We start from the raw sequence: 23907 nt of genomic DNA on the forward strand, positions 1-23907 counted from the left end.
GCGATTGAAAGCTCTGAGTGGCACTGCACCTTCTATGGACAGGCGTGTCGCTTAACACCAGGCGCACGACTGGTTCGTCCTGTCACTTGGTGTACTTGGTATCCTAAAAAAATAGCTGGCCGGGGAACGAACTCGGGAACTGAGACCGGCGTGCAATACACTCGACCACGGAAGTCGTCTAAGACCATAATAACCAAGCTGTAATAAATTTGGAAAAGTTCGATTCTCAAAATGGTCTTACTGGGAATCGAACCCGGTATTTCCCCATCTAGCACCCGTAAAAAACCCCGCGAGTTGTCTCGTTATTGACTTTCCGACGCCATTGTTAAATACTGAAATGTACCTTTTGTGTTGAAAAATGACCAAGTTATTACTTCGGGGGAGTTATTAGAAAAAAAGACGGAAAAGTCGGGATAACGTTTACGCCCACTGCATTCCGGCCATAACTAAGATTACAGCTTCAATAAAAACGGAACGGCTATTTGTTACGCAACACTGGAAAAAGAATGATGATAAATTTGTTGTATACAATATCGTGAGTTTTCTCTTGAAAGTGGCGGTAATTAAATGGGCCAGTATATTATTATCGTTAACAAGTTGTATTTATAGCGCCCCCCGCCCAAGAGTCCATTTGCCGCCCACCAGGCTGCAGGTTGTCGACCCGGGCGCACATTGTGCCTGTCACGTTTCGTTGCGGAACAAATTTTTTTCCTTATTGTCTCTATTTGGCACAAACTGTGCAACCAGAAATGAGATTAGCAGGAACATGAATATGTATTCGATTAACTACGAGACTGCAATTTGCTACCCCTTGTAGCACGTTTGTTTATGCAAAGCAGAATATTAGATAATATGTGAACTAACATTTGTCGGAATCTCTTTCATACACTGAAAAAAAAAAATGATTTAATTAAACAAGATGTTTAAAGTGATATTGTAATTTGCTTTTAAATCCCAGCTCAAAAAAGAGGGGAGTTGTAAGTTTGAAGACTTTGTTTGTGTGTCTGTATGTCTGCTGTGGAATCGTTGTTTTCAAACGAAATGACTGATTTTAAAAGAGGTTTTTAACCGACTTGAAAAAAGGAGGAGGTTTTCGATTTCACTATATTTTTTCCTTATGTATGTTACGCGATTACTACGGCATTTGTGAACCGATTGTGATGATTCTTTTTTTGTTGGAAAGAGGGTACCCCAGTATTGGTGTCATTTAAATTTGAAGAAAATATTCCACCTCTAAGGGTGGCAACCTAGGTGATGAATCCGGTTTCGCGCACTTTCCGGTAACCGATTTCAATAAAACTTGGCAAGTAGATGTAATTCCACGAACTTTTAAGATCGTTTTTTTATATCTCGTGAAAGAGTTCGTCCAGGGTAGTACAGCCATCTTACCTATTTCTGCCGCCAAGCAGTAATGTGAGCAGTACTGTGTTTCGGTTTTGAAGGATAAGGGTGCTGGTGAAATTACAGACACATGGGACTAGTCAATATGTCTGGGTGACAGAAAATAGCAAAAAATGAAGTTGGCTTAGTGACTTTTGTAATGCACTGTTTTGAATCAGAGTTTTTTTATTTACTTTAAGTTTTATCATCTAAGCCTATGAAGCACAACGATCGCTTCAACAATGTTAAATAATGATGGAACATGTTTTTTTTATTTGGTCAGTCAACAATTGTTACACCAATAAAAGATCACAAAACATACATGCAAAAAAATTTAACTATATAAATCACTTACATAAATAAATAGTCTTAATATCACCAAACAAGCTAAATATCTACTTGATTACAATCGGTTTCTTTTTTCAGTGTGGAATACATTAATGATTTTTAATTATTTCCGTCCATGACTTTAAATCGACGGCTTTTTTGTCCGCTACAAAAATCATTCGAACCACTATGTGGCAGTGGCAGCTGTTTGCAAAGCTATGTGACGAATTTTAGCACCAGTTAGCTACATCTCGTAAGATACGTAGCCAGTGGGCACCGGGAAACGCTGCGTGTGGAAACAGCGTCCACGTTTTGTCGTTCTATATTTATCTACGTTGATAACAATTTTATAGTGAGTATGCCTTATAAAATGTACCCGTTCTATTAAAATTTGTCAGACACTTTACAACGGTTTAAATACATTTTGGACGTCTTGGGAATTTCCAAACGCTTATAAATTGAACGCAGATGTCGGCCGTTTATGTGTACAATTCAATATTTGCTAAGCCAAGTAAACCCGCGGGACAAATCGATTATATTACTGAAACTTACAGAGTGAAATGGAACTGCATCTCGACGGCACTCGTATTGCTGCGAGGCAGTCGGCCGGTGTCAACTCCAGGCCTAACTTACAGTGTATATATATTTCTTTATTGATATGTAACTATCAAGTTTCGCTCGCTACAGAACCGTTCGACTAGTAACTGTAAACTTTTTAACAGCGATCCAAGTTCACTACGATCTTACAATAATTTTTCGTCGTACTAAACTCAAGCTAATATTTTTCGCAACATCTATTTTGTTAAAAAAAGTGTACCCTTATTTTTATTACAGTTTTACTGCTTCCCAATATGTTTTATTGCTGCTAAAGAATACAACTACCGAAACTTGGTAACTTAATTGCCGTATAAATTTTGTTTTTTATTGCATAAAGTGGAGTGAATTATGGCTGAGCCGCGACTCGGACTCCAATTAGGCGACAAAGCCTATATTACCTAAATTATCTGTTATATACTACATGTACGTATCAGTCCTAACCTTCTAACTCAATGAGTCTATAATTGAATTATTTCATCTCCGGGATATATTCAGGGGTGTATGGAGCACCTTATTGGAATCGAATCTCTGAATAAGCCTGATATTCAATTTACTAACAATAAGACCCGTGTTTTCGCGAGGAATTCTCAAATGCCAGACAAGAGTATAAAGTTACACATTTACTACTTATTCGTGTCTAACGATGTTTGTTTTGTTCCCTATAGGTACATGTTTTTATTGTACCTAATGAATGACTCTACTTAAGACATCAATTTTGAGCGGCTTAAGAGAATGATAATGCACACATTTATCATCTGTAATGGTCGTTAGTAAATTAAGTCTTGTTGCTTACCTTTTAGAATTACACCTGCAAGTTATTACCGTAAATTAGCTAATCGTAAATAAACTTATAATAACAATCGATTTCTAGACTCCACAATTGGATGCAATTAGCAAGATGTATTGCAATGCGTGTGAAATATTTTACTCTTGTATTGGAGCGCGTGCGAACTTAATTATCAGACAGCGAACATTCCATAAACCAATAATTAAAAAGTTACTATCAACGTATTTTTCATTATTTTTTACTGTAAATACGTCGAATTCGACTTGTGAAAGTGGTATTTATTTAATTATCGGGGAAGTCTCAAATAACGCACTACACAAGACTGTTCGTTACGTTACGTAGTATTTACGAAAGCATTAGTGCGTTTATAGCGTGAGGAAGCAACTTGGTAAAGTTGTATTATAACTTGACTATTTTTAGAAGGTGCTGCACACGTGCGTGCCCTCACGCAGTAGAGCATTAAAATCGCGCTTATATCGGATATTCCTTGCGGAACAGCTGTCGTTCTATTTCCGAGACGAGGGGTTACTCTTCCTCCGTCCCGTGTCTTCCCGATGACACGGCACTCCCACACGTTACGAAATCCCGTCTACGCAATAACGTCTATGACGTTTTCTAGTAATCAGATAAATATACAAACATTCCAGTAGAAATACTGGTGAAATGTCAGATACATTAGTTGACACACAGACACTTGATACGTAATCGTACGAGAAAAATACATAGCTACGGCGTCTACTTGAACTGAAGATTACATTGTTGCTTTTACGTTCACAACATACAGATAAAGAAGAAATAAAAGAAGATATTATGAATTGTTTGAATACACGAGGGATTCGCCGCGAATACCAGCTTAATGAACCGACCGCCCCTACGTACTATCCACCGCAACCACCCTTCAATCCGGAGTTTTTCTACGTACATTCTGACTATGAAGCTACCATAGATTCTTCGTACAACTGGGAGTTATACAGTGCTGAAACTGCTTACGAGGGCGATGATGAGTGCGAGCGGTGGGGGCGCAAGCGCTGCTCGCTGTATGAAGGCGTCAACTGCATGCCGGTGAGTGCGTCTGCTTGAGTGCGCCGCGCCGCACGCTACCGTACTGAACGCGCTTACGCACCTACATCGATCTCCTTTAATAGTGTGCATAAAGTCTGACTTATTTTCAGTGTGTAATTAACATTAACGATCTCTTTTAGTTTCTTATTTGAGAATGTTTTTTATGCGTTAAAGTTTTTACTGTTATTTCATCTATAAAATATGGATCAAAGTGAAAAGGGTGTCCGGAATGCTCCAGGCGCCCATACTGCGATCTATTTCCGGGCACAAGCGTAGGACGTATTCTTGTAAGCGCCGTTCATTTTGAACTACAACATGCGCGAGCTCGGCCGCGGGGGCTCACTCGTAGCAGCCACCATAGCGGCATTGCACAACCGCGCCTCGATCGAGGAGAAACCGCGTCCGGTCAAACCGGGATCTGCTTGCGGAGAGTCCAGAAATGTTTTGCGATCCGTGAAGGAAGATAGCGCCGACCGCCTACGACGTGCATCGGGTGGCAGCGAGCGCCCTGTGTCCACAGCGTCGGAGGCGTCTGAACGGGATTCCGCATCGGTTCAGTCCAGCGAGGAGCCGCCCCCATGCGAGAGTACGTAATTCATGGTCAGTCGACGAATCACTGACGTATCGTTGTACTGGAACGCGGCCAAAATCTAAATAGAGACACGTTAGTGACTCGCACTGCGAGTTTGTCGCGCAGTGTCGCTCGTGCAGAGCCTCATGTCCGACCGCGAGTTCTTGACGGAGCCCTTTGACGAGGATGAGGAGCGCGCGGCGGACTATGTGCATCCCGCCGTGCGCTCCTACATGTACTCGCCTATGGGTGAGTTGTCGATACTCGTCGTGGTCAGTTCGTGAGACTCCGTAGAGCTGCATACTGACCCATTGTCTTATGACAGGCGGCGACTCCGATAGCCCGGACGAAGCAACAGTGAAGTGCACAACGTGGAAGGAAGGAGTTGTGCCTCCGTCAGGCCGCGCCGACTCCTCCGATACAGAATCAAGTTCTAGTGACGTTGACTCCGATGAACACGAGTACCAGGCCCAATGCGTGGATGTTGACTACCGCACTCTGACACCGAGCAGGAGGTTGGACAACTCAACACGCCGTGATGATGATTTTAAATGGATGCCTACCGGAGAAATAGTAGATGATGATGTAGAGGAACCGACAACGATGGAGCCCCGAGCAGAAGAGTATTCATCGGCTAGTTTAGACAGAAGGCGGAGAACACCTAGCGATCGTAACGATCGCGATCGCAAATCTAGGTCATCGCTGTCGACAAAGCCGCCTCAACATCCGTCTAGCGTGCGAGCGTCACCGCGACCTCGACGCTCAAGACCTGAGGAGTCTACTCCTGAGCTTCAAAGACGTTGGAATTCGTATGAACACTTCCGATATCCAGACGGTGCACCCGCTCCGGCGCCTTGGTGGCCGCCAATGTGCTGGTGTCACGGGCCGCCCATGCCTCCGCCCTGCTGCATGCACGACCGAAATTGGCCCTCGCACCCTTCGCTCCCACCAATACCCACTCGAACATACAAGGTATGAACAGTATCGTGACCGTAAATTATAGCACTAATTAACGGTATTGAGCGTTTGTATTCCGGTCACTCGACTGTACAGTGCTAGCCAATAAATTACACTCAGCTTCAAGTTCAAGGTGTGCGTGCCTTTGTGAGTACGTACACAGGGTCGATTATCGTCGTTTTCAAATGGAATTTTAAATCAGACCTGCTTGTGTGAAATTATTTACATACTAAATTTTGTGTTTGTTTAACATTTTGTAGGTGAATAACCATGCACTGCCGTACTGCCTTTCTCAATATCACTTAAAAATATGTATTATTGGTGTTAAAAAGTACTTTTGTTCCAGAACGATGCAGAGGAGCGAGTGCGGCGACTGGAGGCGGACAAGGAGAGCCTGCAGTTGCAGGTACAGGTGCTTTCGGAACAAATTTCCGCACAAAGTGAAAAGATGACCGATCTGGAACGGGCGTTGCACGACACTCGGCAGAGACTCGATGACGCTGAACAAAGGCTACAAAAGGTAAACTAAACAAATTGTAACAGCTACTATTTACAAAGTCAATGTGTTTATTGCTTCCATGTGTTTAACCTCCTAGGGCCATGTAAATCAGAATATACATAATATGTTAAGTAACTCAGACCTAGACAATATTATTCCTATGATCACGTAGACGCTCAGTGTGTAATCATAATTAAAATATGTATATAAAATATGTGTGAAAATACGCAGTGTATCTAGAAAAATATATTTTTCATACTAAACTGTGGGCACACTTGCTTAAGCCTGAAGTATGTAATTATAATTATTTAGTGTATTTTAATGTACATTGAGCGTGTAGCGCTTTTCCCATTGTATTTAGCTGGGTCTTGAGAGGTTAAATTTTGAAAAATCTATTATTTTTTAATTTAAACAGTGCCTATCCACATGACCCTGTTAGAGCGCCACAATTAAATGTAGGTATAATAAATAATATCTTAACATTTTTAAGAGAGCTTATATCGGTAACTAATAAAATTTTAACTAAAATAGTAAAACTAGTAATAAAAATAGTAATTGTAATATATATTCCAATAAATTATTCCTCAAAAACTCTTCAGCCGGCTATAATCCCGTTTTTTAATAAAAAGTGCGTTAAGAGATTTGCTAAAGAGACCTTTTTACTCAGGTCATTTCAGCAGGTCAGGAGACAGCAGTTTTACTCAGGTCATTATCGATTTAGTAAAATAAAACTTAGTAATTAACAATTAAAACTCGAAGCCATTTCTAACTAACTGCTGCGTGGCCGAGCAGTCGTCATGCTGGTCTGCCATATAGAATTCCCGAGTTCTATTCCCGGGCCGTGAGAAATATTTGTATGGCCTACATTAATTTCTCTCGTGAGTTTGTAGGGTGTAGTTTATGGCTGTCAACGTGTGTATCCATGGCACTCTCGACTATGAGCCGGTGCGTTATTATTATTTATTTATGCCTTAAAACTAAAGTATTCAGTTACAACACCTTTGGGATAGGAAGTAGTATAACAATAAGAGCACCATTTTATTCAAGCTCAGTCTATTTCCCTATTGTTTTATGATTATTCGACCACCGTTACCTTTCTCTCAAACAAGAGAAAATTACAAACTTCTAAGATAATGATCGTGATTCCCCAGGCCGCTGTAGTTAAATTAGTTGGTAAACAAACTTTTCCCGGGAGTTTATAAGACGAAACGGAGGGATTCCTGTCACTATGGCTACGGGACTTTAGATACAAATTGATAAGCTTATATAATGTGTTTCCAGTATTCAAAGAATAAATAATAATTACTCAAACCACAAATAATATACTTCCGGACACATAATTCGAGGCACCTCGCATTTTTGTCTTAAAAGGCTAGAATAGAAAAGTAGTGCTATCGTCGAAGAAAAAGTTTTCCCCCGGTTTTGCAAATCCAAATTTCCAACAAGGATTTATGAAAAAGACGTTTAGTATACTAGTTTCAAAATTGCTTAATAGTTTTTGATCAATCAAACATTGTTTGAGCTTAGGGCATTTAGTACTTCGAATGCGAGGTGGGTCGAATTATGTGTCCGGGAGTGTATAATACTATACTGGTACATATTACTCAATCTCATAGAAAGAGATGTTATACTCGTAACTCCGCTTATTCGGGAAAATTTGTTTCTTAAGAATCGACACAACGTCAAATGACTTTGGTTGATATATACTATACTGATACACGGTGTGAAAACACGATTCCTAAAAATATTAACGATAGAAAAAAAAACAAACTTCCCTCGAAATTCTACAAGAAAACCTCGGTATTCAATAGGTACTTTACATATTATAGACCACGTATACTATGCGATATACATTTTTAAATGGCTTTAATTACATTTGTAAAAAATATAAATTCTGAAATAAAGCCAGTGTCTCTGCCGTTTGATCCAAACAAAATGAACCGTATTATTAATACGGGAAAACTTTAAATTGGAGCTGAGCTAGTACCGACTCTTAACGCTTAATGGTGCCAAGTAAACCCGCGATGCGATTGTTATAATAATCGAAAGGGCCAACAGATGGCAGCTATTACATTTTTGCCAAGGTTATTGCTCCTGTAATATAATTGCAAGTAACAGTGTATATAAATAAAGCTTACTGATATAATAAGTTCATTTATTTTTCCTGCGGTCACCATTGTGGCCACGTTGTGATACATGAAAATGTCATGAAAAATTTGTAATCTTTAATGAAGAAAATTGCGCATTTTTTAATCCATTTTCACAATTTTTTTGTCTGGTGAATTATAAATATTAGTTTTAAGGTAGTGTCTACAAAGTTGAGTTTGACTAGTTAATATACAAAATATGTTCAATTCAATTCTTTTTCTTTTTTTTATAATAATTTATGTATCTTATGGTAAGCTACACGCCTGTCGATAACAGTGCAGTGCCACTCAAAGCTTTAAATTGCAAAGATCTGAGGGGCAGTGCCACTGCGTCCGTCACCCCTGAGGCATAAGTTGACAAGTCACATGTGCCTGTAATTTCACCCCTTACCCTTCGAAATAGGAACACAGTAATGCTGACATTACTGCTTGGCGGCAGAAATAGATAAGGTGGCAGTACTTCCCTAGACGAACTCTTTCACAAGGAGCTCTACTGCTACTAATAATAATAACGCACACACTCAACATAGCCCCGCACTAGGGAAACCCTGTGTCGCAGGTACCATGGACACACACATAGACAACCACAAATTACACCCAAACTCACTAGAGAAATAAATGTAGGCCATATAAATTTTTCTACCAATCCGGGAATCGAACCTGGGACTTCTGCGTGGCAGTCCGGCGTGGTAACCATTCGGCCACGGAGGCAGTTTAATACCTATTTCTTTATTGGCTGGAAAATGGCTTTAAGCTAATCGCTGTGGACTCTGCAGGGCACTGCAAATTATATTTAGAGAGAAAAGGGGATTTACTCTTTACAATATTTTGAAATTTATTATGAAATTTAAATTTTACATGTGGAACTTCTCGTACCGTTGTTGGCACCATGTTGGCACTCGTGTCACGGCCATTAACCACTTCTACTGTATTTATTATTCTGTGGCTTGAACAATAATTCGAAGTAGCACATTCTTAGATTTTACAATTAGGGTAATATTTAGATTACCTTAAGATGACCTCTACGAACAAAGAACCAATAATTGTGTTAACAGTTGAAAAAATTAAACAAACAAATACGTTTTCGTTAAAAGGAATATACGGACTGACCCAAATAATGTACGCAGATAACGCAATAACTGCCGGTACACCAATTAATCGTCAGAACACGGTGGTAAACCACCGTGTTAGCATTCAGTACGGGCGGAATCTATCGGAATGAATGCGCTATTGAATAATCATGATGATCGTGGGTAGAGCGGTTTCTAACACCCGAGACTCGCGCCCCCGTGTTCTACAATGCTTGGGAAAATTGTGTAATATGTACCGCCTGATTTATAGCTGGAAACAAATTCATTCCTTAGTTTGTAATAATTATTAATGAAAAGACAAATATTTGTATGGCCTACATTTATTTCTCTCGTGAGTTTGGGTGTAATTTGTACTTGTCTATGTATGTGTCCACGGCACCCGCGATACAGGTTTTTTTAAATATCTAATAGACATACGGTTGCCTAAAAAAATGCCTATTCACTCTAGCCTTGAATAGCCCCAAATTGTACTTTTCGGGAAATAAAGATGCCGATGCCGTGGTAGAGCATTCCATTCCTTTGCCGTTCGCATCAGAAAGAAGGAAGCAAAGCGCTTAGTGCGAATAGGTGGAATATCAACGACATAAGAATGGAGTGCTCCGGACCTTCTAGTCGACCGAAGGAGGAACGGTGAGGGTGGAACTAAATTGAAAAGTTCCTGCGCACACTCACCGAAATGTATCCGATAGAAAACCGATAAACAGGTTACTTTTCTGCGATGGTCGAGATCTTGTAGCTTCGACTCTACAAGAGAATTGTTGTAAATAAGTCTTTTTGCTTTTCGCTACACCGAGTCCAAGGCAGGTAACAGGTAATGGGCAGAGCCGTCCCAAAGGTGGCAGCAGTACTCCATACACGTTCGAACTTGTGCTGGTTACTGATTTAAAATCTGTTCAGGTGTGAAGTACCGCCTGACTTTGTAAAGTATGCCTACTTTTCTGGCAGCAGTTTTTACCAAGCACTCGATGTATCGCCCCGGTTTCCCTATTGCGGGACTAAAAAAACGACATTTTGTTATAATTATTAACACAAAGATCGAGCATTAAGTAATAATTCCTTCGATCCGGTTTGATTCGAACCAACGTCTTCCAGCAAATCGTGTCAGACGCTATGCCAACTAAGCCACGGAATTAAGTCATTCCTTGGTTGTTAAATTAGCTGGCAATTTACGTCTGGTTACTTACACAACTCGATACAATTCTTTACTGGATTCCATTTTTAACCGACTTCGAAAGAAGGAGGAGGTTCTAATTCCAAAGTATTTTTTTGCTTATAATACGCGATTACATTTGTGAACCGATTTCGATGATTCTTTTTTTTTGTTGGAAAGGCGTTCTGAGATTAGTGGTCTCATTCAAGTTGGAAGAAAATGTTCCATCTCTAGGGGTGGCGAATTAGAGATGAATCTTGATTTGATTGATTTAATAATATTTGGCACCAAACTACCGGCATGTACGTGTAGGTGTTTTTTTAAAACTTATGTTGTTAGTTTCCCAAAAATTACTTGTCAAATTTAAGGCCCCGCGCAAACGTATGTCTTGTGTTGGATACAAGGAATATTCTATTTTCATGCAATTGATATGAAATTCACACAACCGGCAGTCGAACACTGTCGCCGGTTGCCGCAATTGCAATTTGTATGTATATAGAAATTGGAAAAAAAAATTGGAAAAATATAATTTCGAAGGCTCATATTATATTCTACGTTCAGGAATATATTTTGAAGTTATATTTAGCGTGAATTATGAAATAAACTTGTGTAGCTAAAAGCCATTTATAGAAAAACGACATTTAAAATGATTTCACAACAGCGGAAAAACCTCCAACACCACCTGTTATTGTGAAAAATTAAAATTTATTTTCTTATTGTGAAAAGTCAAATGTGAAATTATTAAAGGAAAAATATCGGAAGAATATTTCTTTTCCTGAAAAAGATTTTTTCAAAATCGAAATTTTTCCATGACCCAACATTACTTGTATCCAACAAGACACGCAAACGCGTGGCGCCTTGGTCACTTTAGTATTTAATGTGTGATTTGATGCCGTCTATGTTGCCTATACTTATAAACACATATGGAACAGTCAGTTGTTAATTATTGTCTTTTATGAGTTGCATTTTCTGTGACAGAATTTCCTTGAAAATCAATAATTTAGTCTAACCTAGATAAACGTAAATATATTTCAAAGAGCTTCTAGCTCACAGGAAAGAGCTTTCTATTAGAATCTAGAAATGCCCGTTTTCTTGAAAGCAGATCTGGGTTGCGTGCGTTTACGTAAATGTAAATTAGATGTCCATTGCATGTCTGTCTTTTAAGTTATGCCGCGATATTTCGTACTTTCTCAGTTCTCTGGTTGAATGGGGTTTGAGAATAACACTCCAGTGCTAGAGAATCTACACTCATACAATGAAAAAAAAAAAGGAAAGACGGTATTTTTTATGACTAAAATCGTTTCCATAGAAGAATTTAATTTAAACCAAAATGGAATCATTAGAAAAATATAAATACACTCAAAGTATTGTCAAAATTTTCTTCGTAAGAAATTTCTACATGTTATAAAAATAATTTATATTGAGCGGTAGCCATATTGAGGCAACAGACGCCGGTTTAGTCCAGTCGGACCGAAAGAATTTTTCTTTGTGTTTGTTTGTATCAATCATTTGTAGTGAAAGTAAACAATCAATAAGGAAAAAAAATCGGTTGCACCTCTTTTTTATCTCCTGATTTTCTACCCTAAGATTGCCTTGGTTTGTTGAAGGTTGTAGTGGTTTATTCCGATATACTTTATTACTATTACAGTTCCAAGGGTCTTCGTATTTTTATGTACAATATTACATTCATTTATTAAAAGGTCTAATTAATGCATTTTATGTCACTTCGGCGACACAGGCGTTCTTTTTTTTAACCAGAAGTTACATCGAGTTCTTAGGTTTTCGCGATTGTTATACATAGGAAACGAGATATAGGACATTTTTCCAGATTTAAATCTCGTATATTTGTTTTTTCAAACAAACCGTAATCATAAGAACAATTTCTGGAATACCGAGCAAATTTTTTTTAATATGACAAACAATTATTTGCCTTGCAAATGTGACTACAAAAAAATTTATAATTTGTTTATTTTATTTCTTCGGGTGATTTTGGTCCAGTGTTCGGATTGGCAACATAGTGGAGATAAGTACATTGACGCCAAAGTAAATTAAACTGGACAGAAAGCCAGAAACCAAAATTTCGGACCCTTTACAGGTCTCATGGTCGCGGCTGACTTTATAATTAAGGCATGTATTTAAATGATCATTTTAAATTTACAAAAGCAGCACGCAAAAAGATCTAAACGGTCATCTTTTTTAATTATTGATCCTTTTTTTCTAAGACAAAATTAATTAAATCAATGGATATTCTAATCTGTTCTGAACTACGCAAAAAATGCTTGATTTGTGTACATTAACTTTGATAGTTTTATATCAGGCCTCAAAATTAAGACAAATGAGCATTAAAAATAAAATTTAGTTATGTATTTAAACTAAGCACATGTTGATGATATTAGTATACTAATATTAATTCTAATATAATTTGACCTCAAAACATGTTCGGAAACGCAATCAAATTGGCTTTTGGCACTCGCCGGCCGCTGCCGAGTCTCGCCCGCTTCGCTCGCTCAGCTCGTGCTGCTTTTTTATATATTAACCTAACCTACTGAATAGAGGGCGCAATCATGTAACGCAACGCAAAGATTTATTAGGAAATCAATATCAAAACATATACTGGTTATAAATGTCATCAATCGTTAAAAGAAAGGAACAGTAATAAAAAAAGAGGATCAAATATTATTTTTAAATACCAAATATTAATTTAGTTGCTTAAATATAATACCTATTGTTACCTTGAATACAGTTCATTTATAATTTATCCGTAGATCAACTAATATAGACGGAACAAATAATAATATATTGTATATCAAACATAAAAAAAAATCATTTATTTAAAAAAGTGCACATTTACAATAGATCAATTATATCAAATAATATTATCCCTGTAATTAAATGTGTTTATTAAAAATATTCCAATGTATAATAACAAAGTACTTTGGTTGCTAAACTTTACTTGCCTTCCATAAACGTAAATCTGGTACCACCGCCTCCATTGAGAGGTACACGTATTTATCTAATGGATAAAACAGAACGGATCCACACGATTTGTGTAACTGGAATCAGCGATGACTCACGTCAAGTCTGGAAACATAATAAAATTGCCCGCCAATACTAAATAATTGCTACTACGCCTACTGAGAACCGTTTGCATGGTATTGCCAATAAATCTTCTAGAAAATAACGTGGGCTCTATGTAACTGATTAAATGAACTTACAAATCGTGCCATCGAAGTGCTGAGACGCGTTTCTTAACGTGACTTACTTAACGATAACTTCAAGTGGATACATGTGTAGCTGTTCACAAAACGCTTCATAGAAAAAGAAATAATAAATATTACTCATAAATCGCTCATTCCAATTAAATCGATGATTCAGATTTTTATAATTTTGCTCATGCGTACGTACTACACATATAAAATAGATTTATGAAATGAAAATAAATCACAGAAATGTAAATAATCTCATTACAGAGTACCAAAAAGAATTCGACCTCGAAAGTTCGCGGAATTACTTTTTTTTATTATTTGTCATTTAATTATTTGCCAAGTTTTATTGAAATCGGTTACCGGAAAGTGCACAAAACCGGATTCATCTCCTAGTTTGCCACCCTTAGAGGAGGAATATGTTTTTCAAATTTAAATCGATTCACAAATCCCAGAGTTATCGTGTAACATAATTGAGAACGACCTCCTTTTTTGAAGTCTGCTAATAAATATTAGATTATTGTGAAATAAATCGATCTCCCTATAGTGCGCTGGCCACGACATGCGGTCATATTCTTTAAAGGTTTTTCAAAATATAGCGCCGTTTGAATTCCATTTTGAAATTTTCACTATTTGTCGAGGATTTCGATGATATCTTAAAAAAATATTGTAAGTTGGTGAAAAGATGATAAACAACGGCAACGAAGTTTACACAGCAATAATAATATGAAATACAAATTTGTTGAAACAAAGTGAAAACAAAGTTCTTGTAACCTACAACTATGCATATTTAAAAAAAAATTAAAATTATTTCCACAAAAATTACTTCTATTATTTTACGTCAAGAAAGGATCTGTAAAATTAAATAACAAAGTCGATTAAAATAAGTATTCGGTTTGATATGATATTAGCAAAATCTGCTTGCAAGTGCGTTATGATTTTACGTTTTTTTTTTGTAGAGAATGATTGGAACTATATTATAACCAAATCACACACATAACACTTTCCTACATAGCATACATAGGCATACTTATATACAATTGTAAACTAAAATTAGTTTAAAACGATGCCAATATGGTTAGCGTATTCGTCAGCTAGTTGTTTATGTAGTTAAATACGATTTAGAATTTTTTTAAATAACCTCTAGGTTCAAACTTGAGTATCGACTTAGACAAAAGAGAATTACTTGCTACAATAAGTCGAGATAAAAAAAATATTGTTTTTTTGCTCCAAACCAAAAATTTTGCGTTTTTTTCTATGTAACAATCAACTTTTTGAGAAACACACAAGAATAAAATTTGTCAAGAACATCATTTCGAGTGCTTATATTTTCGCGATTATTACACATTGGATATGAAAATATTTTGTCGCATCTAAATCGTGTACATTTGTTTTTTTTGAGTCAGTCGTGGCCCGAAACATTAGTTTGTGAGAGAAAACAAATATAATAGTATCATTTCTAGAATTTGCAGTATTAAATTTCTTATTTTATAGTGTTTATTATATTCATTTCATCAATCCCCTGTCCAGTAAAATTTGTTTTGGCGTCAATGTACCTTATATGTGTACTGTAATGGAGCTATCCGTTGTCAAAATCACCTGTAGAAATAAAGTAAACACGTTACCAATTTTTTTCTGTAGTTGCATTTGAATTTCATTCAAAAATCAAAAATCAGCTCTGTATTCCACAAATTGTTCTTATGATTAACAATTTTATATTTGCGCCTTTTGCGTGGTCCAGAACGCTCTAGCTACTCGCAGTTAATTCGAGATGTGACCTGTATGAGCATCGTAGAGACGTTCTTGCTTAACACAATTCTCTGCAGCAACGGATAAAGCAAATAAACATTTTAGTTCTATTTTAGTAGTCCATTTATGCTTCTTGTACAGCCGGTATATCGCGGCTATATTAAATGCTCGAGATACGTCAAGAGTCGAGTTGTTGCGATAAATATGAATGATATAATTTAATCTGACGTCTGCTCCCGATGTTTAGACAGATTGAAAACTTCTGAAGAATTGTTTCGAAAATATTTATGCGCATGCCACGTAATTTTAAATGCTTTGAGTAAATAAATAGAACTATTTACTCAAAGCATTTAAAATTAATTTTCAAAACATTTAAACTGGATGTTTATAATTATAATGCACAAGGTTTATCCACGTACTCATACTTGCTTTTCCAGTTTGTGTACATAGTTTTTAGGTTACTTGCTGTCTTGGTTAATATATATCGCAATTTAAAATATTCGTTTATCACATTTCAGTATTATGTCTTTGGATAGTCGTAGAATTCTCTTGGATGTAATTTGTGTCAAAAATGTTTCATCATGAGGTGGATTGTCCTCAGTTGCTTCAAAAATTCAAATTGCGTATTCCCGTGAGGTATTCTCATAACAAAATTACTCCATTTAGTGTTCAATTTCGCAAAAACGTATTTGGCTGAAACTCGCCAGTTGCAAGGTTTGTAGGACCGTAAATAATTACAATGACATTATTGATATTCACCATGACGTTCCTCTCAGAACACGTAAAAAATTCTTAATTTATTAAATTCAGTTCATTTCCAAGCATATTATTATTTGCAAAAATTTTAAGTGTTAGTTTTTTTAAATTTTAGTTAAAGATAGTTATGTTTTAGTGCATATAGTGTTTACCTATAAGTATTTATATCTATTAGATTTCTTGTAACTGTATGATAAGATATAAACAAGTAATATTGTATGTACATAGACGTTCGTAAACCTTATAAATAAATAAATATTCAGATATGCATTACGTCAGTGTCTCACTGGAGTAGGCTGAGCAGAACGGGTCAGAATATGTATTAGAAAGGGAAAAGGGTGTGGTTTTATAAAATATAATAGTAATGCACAAACTTAATACTATTAAAATTTGTTATAATTTTTATCAGTAATTAGAATTAATGTGTTAAATATAATAATTATGAAGTCAAGCCCCTAGATGGCGTTACCTGGATTCTGCTTCGCGCTGACGAAATATTCACATCTGATTTGTAATTCACAAAGATGTCATCGAGTGGCATTAGTTTTGAAATTATAATGAGGTAATATGAATTTCAGGAAATGCTCCAAAGATCATCACTAGAGACACAAAAGCTGGAATTGTTGTCTAAACTCAGTGAAGTGCGACTCCGGGCGGCGGAGCGTGGCGTCCTAGAGAGATCGCCGCCTCCGATGGATATCACTACAACTCCATTGGCTAGGCCTGCACCTCCGAGGGTACGTTGATAATTGATATCTAATTTAGTATTTTCTGTTCTGCGTACATAATTATTTACAAATTAATTGAAATTTTATGACTAAGAATGTATACATCTTATCATTAATACCAAATGAAAACTGTTATAAAATATAAAAATTGTTTAGAAAAAAAAATTATAGACTAATATTTACTCAAAAACTTTATAAAACTGCAAGGCAAGAGGAAGAAGGTTGCTTTTCAATACGAAGGTCAATGTTTCGATACCCAGGACCGCATGTACCTATGAAATTAATTTCTAAGTTATATATATTAGCGAGTGTTTAGTAGCTATACTTCTCTCTAACGTTAAAAGATAACATCTTGATAAAACCTGCTTATCGAAGAAGTTTTACGACTCTTGGAAAAGTGTCGGCCCCAGCACGCATTAGACCAGCCTAAACCCTCTCATTAAGGCACAGTTTCCCAAAGTGATCTCTACCGTCCCCCAGTGGGCACTGAAGAGTCTTAAGGGTAGGGTAGGGGCCTCAAAAGCAATTGAAGGGCGTTGATGCCGTCCAGGAGGCTCTACCGCGTTTGAAAAAAAAGACCTGGATTATCAATATACGTACACTACATATCGCACAGTTAATATAATAGTGTATTATCTCAAAAAGTGCATTTTCTCAGAATCGATGAAAAAGTAATTACTCGCTTCCCGTGAAAGATCAGTGTAAATTTATGTATAAGTTATTTCCTACTTGCCAAATATGCATATTTAAAAATAAAAGAAAAAAAAATAGTTTTATATTTTTTAATAAGGACAATTTTGGCCAGAAATAGCTCACATAAAGAGTGCCTCATTTTGAGTTAATTAGATATATTTTTAGTTGTTTTTTACAGTATTCTAACGACGGTTTTATTGACGTGTAGAAGATCAAATTTTACGTTCAACAATGGTATAATCTTGAATTTTGAGTTATTACACTGTTGTAATAGCAGTGCGATATATAATTTTTTTCCTTGTGATTTTTTTTAGTGTTAACATTAACACAAAAAATTCTCAAAAAGTAATTAAAAAAACGTATTTATTATTTTAATAAAAAATAGGTACGTGTTTTCAATGATATTTTGTGGCGGTGGGCTTTGAAATTTTATATCTTGCCTAAGTGGGCGGTGAGCCAAAAAAGTTTGGGAACCTATGCCTGAGACGAACTCGTGCTCAATACCCTCTTTAGATTATAACTTGGTCACTCTAAGACTGTAACATTAAAAACTTCGTCTAAACTAACATTTCAGACGCCACCAGCAAACTATGGTCGTCAGATCGAGCGAAACACGCACATGTACTCCTCCCTACCACGATCGTCCATCATCACGTCTGAGGCGCGCGTGGCGTTCGGTAAACAGAACAACATGGTGGTGGCGCGGGGACGCGGGCAGTCCGTTCCGAATCTAGGTCTCTGGGGACACTATAGCATGTGTTCCTATGAAACTTGAAAGGCTGAAAACCCCGCTTTTGTCCTCACTCAACATTCTAGATTTAAAAAATAGACCTGTTTTGTTCCCATTTGTCCGATCGTGTTACATTCCGATTTATTTATTTTATATGATAATGTTTGTTATCAAATTTCATTTAAAGCTTGATGCATGCTGCCGTCCGCAATTTTTTTGAGATATCATAAAAAACCATAACCCAATTTTAGAATATTGAAACCGTTTAATGATATTTCAGCTATGCGTCATTAGGGTAAGTTCCGATAAGTCAAAAGATAATTTTGTGTTCTATTTTTTTTCTATTTAAAACGGATATTTCACCATTTGTCACTTTGCCGCGTTTTAGTTAGTGGACGGCAGCATGACTGTCAACCCCTGATAAACGACGTTAATATAGATTTTTGATATCAACCTTTGCCAGCTGCCATCAAAGCAAATAAAAACAATTACATTTGAATAAGAAAAAAAATTATGTGAGATAGTGCAAATATCCTCAATCAAAACATCTTTTCACTTCATAGCATTAGTCTAGAACTTCATTCAGTACACTTGTTTGTTGTCTTTGATACAAAGACCGAACAAACACCAAGAAAAATTCCTTCCGTCTGGACTGGATAGCCCCGGTTTGCCGATAGAGTCGCTGGTTCGTATTCAACCGAATCGAATCAAATTTTGCTTTTTCGATCTTTGTATTGATTATAACAACAAACTAGTAGAGTACTTTCACAAAAAAATATATAAATAAATACTACAACATCACGATATTCAATAAAATTAATATTTCATTCTATACAACTTTCATTAGCATAAAAGACAGGTCATATTTTAACTATAGTTATAGTTAACGTAATCGTTATTTTTTCCCTCAGAGCGAGACCTGTAAATTTATTTTTGTTTTAAAAATAAAAGACGTGTTTATGATAGTTACGAAATGTTTAATGAATCAAAAATTTGAAAAAAGCACTAATCTTGTGTAGTCTGGTGCTCGATGTCTGGTTGGCTGGCTTTATACATATATTTTTCGCTTTCGCGCCATTTTTTACAATTTATTGTTACTTATGTTATATTTTGTGAAAGCGGTACACTTTTAAATTTTTTGGGGACAGCGGGACACGAAGCCTAAAAGCGGGACTGTTTCGCTCAAAGCGGGACGTATGGTCACGTTAGCTATAGTATGCCTTGCCTTTTTTGTAACTAATGGTGTAATCTGTTTTTGAATAAGTAGAAAATAAATAAATTTATTACTATTTGAAAAAAAAAGGTAAAATGTAATCGAAGGAAACGAACAAATGGGAATAAAAATAGTTCACTGCCACAATCCCTTTTAATGTTTGCGTACGTGTGCTCGTTAATAAATGTGTAACGAGGTTGAATTGATTCATATTTCTCTGTAAATAGATGTTTTCATGTTTACAATGACCTTCTAGAGTTAGCACATTTTAACGATACCTATTGCTTTATGTCTGTGGTCGTCTTTCAATTAGGCACTATATCGCGATCTAATTAGCTGCATGCTGCGTTAGCTTAACACGTTGGTGGACAGCAATATGCGTTGATAGAGGCGTAGTGGGATAAAATGGCGCACATTTTAAACCGAAATACTTAAAAAAGGAGGAGGTTCACAGTTCGACTGTATGTTTTTTGTATGTATGTTACTCGAAAACTCCGTATTTGTAAAACCGATTCCGACGGTTCTCTTTTGTTGGAAAGAGGGTACCTCAGTAGGGGTCCGAATTAAATTTGAAAAAAAAAAATATTACATCTCTATGGATGGCAAACTAGGGGATGAATGACTTTTGACGTCGGTCGGATTATTTTTACCCCAACCGAATTACATCTATTTGCCAAGTTTTATTGAAATCGGTTACCGAAAGTGCTCTGATTCATCCCCTAGTTTTCCACCCTTAGAGGTGGAATATTTTCTTCTAATTAAAATTGGACCAGTAGTGAGGTTCCCTCTTTGCAACAAAAAAGAATCATTAAAATTGGTTCGCGTAACATACATACAAAAAATACAGTCGAATTGAGTCTTTTTTTGAAGTCGGTAAAAAATAGTCTAAACAGCGAACGCTACAGCGATTTTAACACCAAAAGCTAGACCGTATTGATTGCCTAGCTGGTGCCTAGACTTTGTAGAAACCAAATAATCATTTAGTGCTTTCTCAGTTAGGTTGATTACTGTTTTGTGCTCTAAAGACAATGTTATTAAGTTTTTATCTTGCGCAACCTTTAACCATCACCACCAACTTCCACAGGAATCGTTTTAATTTTCCTCTTTTGATTTAGAAATTATTCACTTTTTAAGTTAAGACTTTTATTGCTGCTTTATTTCTACACGAACCAGTAATCCGAAGTTGGATTAAGACTGTTCCAAAAACTCAGGAGAAGCTATTAACGATATTAAAAATCATATTTAAAAACGATATTTTTGTAATGTATCTCAATGAAAATCATTTATAACACAATGTTTTATACACGTTTGATATTATATTAAGAGACTTGATAAAAGTGTGACAGCAGAACCAGTTCACATTCTGATGAGGCACAAACTGGGAAAACGCGGAAGGGAAATAAATTCTGAAATGTTGTATTCTTAAATTAGTTAAATCGTGAATCAATCCACACGTGTTACAGACATGGAAGTACTGTTTACGATATTTATTTTATACAATAATACAAATTCACTTATCAAGAAACATGATTACAATGTTACCTTTATCGTAAAACTTATACAGAGAGTCGGTGTTGTCTGTCAATGAAGCACAAAAAAAAATTCTTCCTGTGCAATAAAAAAAAAAGACACTAAACAAGTATTGCATACCAATTTGCCATGATGACACTTTTGGTAGCATAATTAAATACGAAATTAAAACAAAAGAAGAATTTTTCTGTTTTTTTTTTTTTTTTTATAGTGTTACTTAATTATTGGTAACTTCGTGTCAAATGGGTCTATAAGTCTGTTATAGAGGGCAGTGAAGAGCATTGTCCTCGCTGATTTTCTGCCATAGATTAAGAATAGATAGTCTAAAAATTAAAAAACATCAAATCTCATAATTTCAATACAGAGTACTAAACAAATCTGACCTCAAAAGTCATTCATCTTCTAATTTGCCACCCTTAGAGGTGGAATATTTTCTTCAAATTTGAACAGGACCACTACCCCTCTTTCCAACAAAAAAATAATCACCAAAATCGGTTCACAAATGCGGGAGTTATCGCGTAACATACATACAAAAAAAAATGCAATCGAATTGAGAACATCCTCATTTTTTAAAGTCGGTTAAAAATATTATTCAAATTCCATTTGATTATTGAACAATACACTTAAGGCACGAATTATAAGCAACGTACATCCCGGCATTGCTCGTCAAATAGCTATGAATAACGATTGACGCTCGGTCACGCTCTTACAGATGAAGGATTCGTACATCGGAATGAAAGCACTGGCTCGTGTGTTAACGTGTACGATCTCGTTTGTAGCGGAGAAGGAAGAGGCGGTTCCGCGCGGCAGCCCGTCGCCGTCGCTGCGCGAGGTGCGCTCGCGCCTGGGCAGCGGCGGCGTGGCGGGGGTGCGGCTGGAGGGGGACGAGTTCGCGCGCTCCTCGCTGAGGGCCTCCACGTCCGCCGCCTCCCCGCACTTGCACCGGCCGCAGTCGGCGCCCTGGTAATATTTTCATTTGACTTTGTTTTATACTTACAGCAGTAGATTGTACAACAAGTGCATAGTGCGTCATTTTACCCGAGACGAGTATATCCACCCAACTTAAGTCGAGGGTAAAATGGGTTTTATGAACGAGTTATACACTCTGCTTTTCACTTCGATTGCGAGGAAATTAAACAGCAATATTACAAATAAACGATTATTTAATCAAAATTGAATGTAAAATTACAACAATTAGAAATATTTAATGTGATGGCTTTTTTATTTTATGCACTAGAGCATAAAATCCTGTTTTATGCAGTCTACACCCAGCATAAATACGAACTTTAAGAGCATGAGAAGTGAAAAATCATTTTTCATTACACTTTTTGTTTACAATACCGTTCACTGATCTCGGTTCCACCCTTAATCGTCCACTGACTAATCACCGCGACTTTAACTTTTTAAAGCAAATTATAATTTTATTATACCCGCTCTTGAAAATGTTAAATTGCAAGAAATTTTTGACAGCGCTCGAGACGTTAACTGTATGGTCTCTTCTTTTTACGATATTTTAAATGATATTATAACCGACTTTGTACCCTCAATCTGATATAACGAATTATCGTCCAGTCTCAATTTTGTTATGTTTTTCAAAATTTTTTGAGTCACTCGTATACCCATTCATTTATAATTTGGCCAATGACCACATCTCAGATCTTCAGCATTTTAGGACTAGTCGCTCAGTCGAAAGTAACCTGGTATCATTTGTTTCACACGTGTCTCAAGATGTTGATAAAGGCCTTCAGGTAGACACAGTCTATACTGATTTTTCCAGTGCGTTCGACAAAGTTGATCATGCCCGTTTATTTATGAAAATCAAAGCTTTTGGTGTCGATGGCCCCTGTTATTATGGTTTAAGTAATATCTTCTGAAAAAACCTCTCAGGATTTTTTAATAAATCGAGTGTGCCTCAGGGATCTCATCTTGACCCAATACTTTTTGTAATGTTCATTAATGATATAACTACGGTAATAAAACATAGTAATGCATTACTCTTTGCTGACGATTTAAAATTGTATCGCATCGTTACGAGTTCTTCTGATGCCGTATTATTGCAACGAGATTTAGACAGTATTACTGTTTGGTGCAATAATAATGGAATGTCACTGAACGCGCAAAAGTGTCACACCATAAGCTTTACTGCCAAGCGCAATCTTATTGTACTTTACTCATACAATATTAACAGTGTGATACTAAAGAAAGTAGATAAAGTAAGGGATTTGGGAGTTACACTTGAGAGTGGGCTAAAATATAATACACAAATAGATAACATTACAAGAAGAGCGGCACAAATGCTGGGTTTCCTGAGACGTAACTCAAAAGATTTCAGATCAGTGAAACCAAAAACTATACTTTTTAATAGTCTTGTTCGGAGTCATTTGGAATTCGCCAGTGTAGTGTAGAACCCAGTCTACTGTGCTCCCTCACAAAGACTTGAAAGTATTCGGCGTACGTTTACAAGGCAATTAGCTTTTTTCTCGTCGAGTATATAACATAGACATACATATGTTCAGAGATTACAGTACTTAAAAATGATACGCTTAGAGATCGCCGAATATTATCTGACGTCTTATTTTTATATGGTATACTAAATAATACAATAAAATGTTGCAATATTCTGAACCAAGTAAATATTAACATACCTTATAAATACCCCCATCATAAAATAACCAAAATATTTAATGTACCACGATGCCGGACTAATCTAGCTCTGCACAGTCCACTACCTAGATTA

General features: G+C 36.5%; 1 protein-coding gene across 3 annotated transcripts in view; it reads left to right on the forward strand.

The window, feature by feature from the left end:
- The first annotated feature begins 4152 nt into the window (after positions 1 to 4152).
- The window catches only part of LOC113235458 (liprin-beta-1), a 30510-nt gene continuing 10755 nt past the window's right edge, over positions 4153 to 23907 (forward strand). Inside the window, exons 1-6 of one of the 3 annotated variants that reach the window (XM_026471151.1) lie at positions 4153 to 4739; positions 5050 to 5696; positions 6028 to 6201; positions 16855 to 17013; positions 18272 to 18431; positions 21950 to 22133. In XM_026471151.1, coding sequence (XP_026326936.1) covers positions 4469 to 4739; positions 5050 to 5696; positions 6028 to 6201; positions 16855 to 17013; positions 18272 to 18431; positions 21950 to 22133 — 1595 coding nt within the window. In that variant the 5' untranslated portion in view covers positions 4153 to 4468. The remainder of the gene's footprint in view (positions 4740 to 5049; positions 5697 to 6027; positions 6202 to 16854; positions 17014 to 18271; positions 18432 to 21949; positions 22134 to 23907) is intronic. The other 2 variants (XM_026471152.1, XM_026471150.1) reach the window with 2 other exon arrangements.

The sequence above is a fragment of the Hyposmocoma kahamanoa genome, unplaced genomic scaffold (assembly GCF_003589595.1).
Source record: "Hyposmocoma kahamanoa isolate Upper Pololo Valley unplaced genomic scaffold, ASM358959v1 87, whole genome shotgun sequence".
NCBI classification, from domain to species: domain Eukaryota; kingdom Metazoa; phylum Arthropoda; class Insecta; order Lepidoptera; family Cosmopterigidae; genus Hyposmocoma; species Hyposmocoma kahamanoa.